At 46.6% G+C, this 2,044-nt stretch overlaps 1 protein-coding gene across 1 annotated transcript; it reads left to right on the forward strand.

Annotated features, from left to right (window-relative positions):
* The first annotated feature begins 576 nt into the window (after nt 1-576).
* Nucleotides 577-1,359, forward strand: LOC105840880. Its single transcript, XM_012687965.2, has one exon. The coding sequence runs from the start codon at nt 577-579 to the stop codon at nt 1,357-1,359; it is 783 nt and encodes a 260-aa protein (XP_012543419.2).
* The last annotated feature ends 685 nt before the right edge of the window (nt 1,360-2,044 follow it).

Genomic DNA, 2,044 nt, shown 5'->3' on the forward strand with positions numbered 1-2,044 from the left:
GAACGGCACGTCCAGACTACAAACCGGCGGCCTCCCTGTCCTTATCGGCAGACGAGATCGACTACGCACGACAATTCTGACTCAAGGTGATTCAGAGAACAGCGTTTCCGGAGGAGATGCACGAGCTGCGCCGCGACAAGCCTCTCTCGGCTAGAAGTCCACTATCATCTCTACATCCATTCATCGACGAAGACGGACTGATCCGCGTCGGCGGGCGGATAGCTAACACGCCTCTTCCTTACCGTACTCGACATCAGATTATATTGGCTTCTCACAGCCTAGTTAGACTTATAATTAGCGTGCATCTGCGAAATCTCCACGGTGGGATTCAGCTTACTTTAAGTTTGTTTTTTATTTCTGCACTGCTGCACTAGTGCAAAAAGTTAGAATGAGAAAAAATATATTTGTCTTATTCTAACTTATTGCACCAGTGCAGCAGTGCAGAAATAAAAAACAAACCTTTTATCAACGTTACGGCAGGAATTTTGGATTTTGCGTGCCCATCGATTGGTCAAATCCATTATCCACGACTGTGTTGTATGCGTCAGGGAAAGAGCGGCAGTTCCGTCGCAACTAATGGGTCAACTACCCAGTGCTAGAGTTGCCACTCCATCGCGAGCTTTCTTGCATTGCAGCGTCGATTACGCCGGACCAGTATTGACGCGGACATCTTCTGGCCGTGGAATCGCTTCGCGGAAGGCCTATATTGCAGTATTCGTTTGCCTAGCTACTCGAGCGATCTACTTGGAATTAGTAGGAGGATACTCATCCGCCGCCTTCCTTGATGCCTACACGAGATTTTGTGCTCGTCGCTGCCTGCCGGACACCATGTACTCTGACAATGGTACAACCTTCTCTGGAGCAGAAAAGGAGCTCACCATCGCTTACAGACAGGCGGTTTGCGATACTGAGTTTCTTAATCGCACCGCCGCGGATCGAGTTTCTTGGCGATTCATCCCTCCACACGCTCCACATTTTGGAGGGCTCTGGGAGGCGGGCGTCCGGAGTCTTAAACACCATCTGCGTAGAGTTCTAGGATCTCATACGCTCACATATGAGGAGTTCTCCACAATCCTTTGCAAAATTGAGGCGTGCCTGAACTCCTGCCCGCTCAGCCCGCTGTCGGACTCGTTCGACGATTTCGAGCCTCTGACTCCTGGTCATTTCCTTATTGGCGCCGCTTTGAACAACGTTCCTGAGCCGTCCGTTCTGCACATTCCGGAGAATCGTCTATCACGTTTTCAACTTGTCCGACAAATTACCGAAAAATTCTGGTGCATCTGGCAATTTGATTACGTCAATACTTTGCAGCAGCGAGCCAAGTGGCGCAAAATCAAACCCTCTGTTCAACCCGGTTGAACAATAGTTCTCTTGCGTAACTCTGCACTGCCTCCAAGTAAGTAGGAACTCGGACGAGTCAAGCAATGTCATGCTGGCGCGGACGGTTTAGTGCGCGTAGTGACAGTCAAAACCAAGACGACCGAATACAAGCATCCAATCTCGAAGCTGTGCGTATTACCAATTGATGCGTCACCCGATGAGCGGAATCGATTGCAAGTCTCCGCTAGTAAAATATCGGTATCTTAAGTTACGATCGATCTCTTCAAGTATCTTCGGGGTTTCGAAACTAGCGTTTTGAGGCGGGCGGAATGTTCACGCGTGACTTTGGCTTAGCAGTAAATTATCGAAATCGCTGATCCGATTTAGCGGACTATCGCGGAGCGGAGCCACCGATCGGACTCGTGAGTCGAGAAGCTACTGCGATTGCGTCGCCGCCCAAAGAACACATTATAGTCAAAATGATATCACATTGATGTCATAATTACATCACGACAGAAAAGTCAAAATGATAATTTTTGGTAACAACATTTGACGGTTTATTGACGTCAAAAAAATGTCATGCTTGTAATATTATATATTTAGTATTATAGTAATGTGCAGGGTTTTTCTTTGGTAGTTAAAAGAATTTTTGAAATACATTTATAGAGTAAAAACACATGTGAAACAAATTTATTAAAATGTTTATATCTTATAATTCTAATAG

Source organism: Monomorium pharaonis, unplaced genomic scaffold, assembly GCF_013373865.1.
Source record: "Monomorium pharaonis isolate MP-MQ-018 unplaced genomic scaffold, ASM1337386v2 scaffold_308, whole genome shotgun sequence".
NCBI lineage: Eukaryota > Metazoa > Arthropoda > Insecta > Hymenoptera > Formicidae > Monomorium > Monomorium pharaonis.

Coding starts and splice junctions, on each gene's coding strand:
- LOC105840880 (XM_012687965.2), top strand. CDS start 577: ATGGGTCAACTACCCAGTGCTAGAGTTGCCACTCCATCGCGAGCTTTC.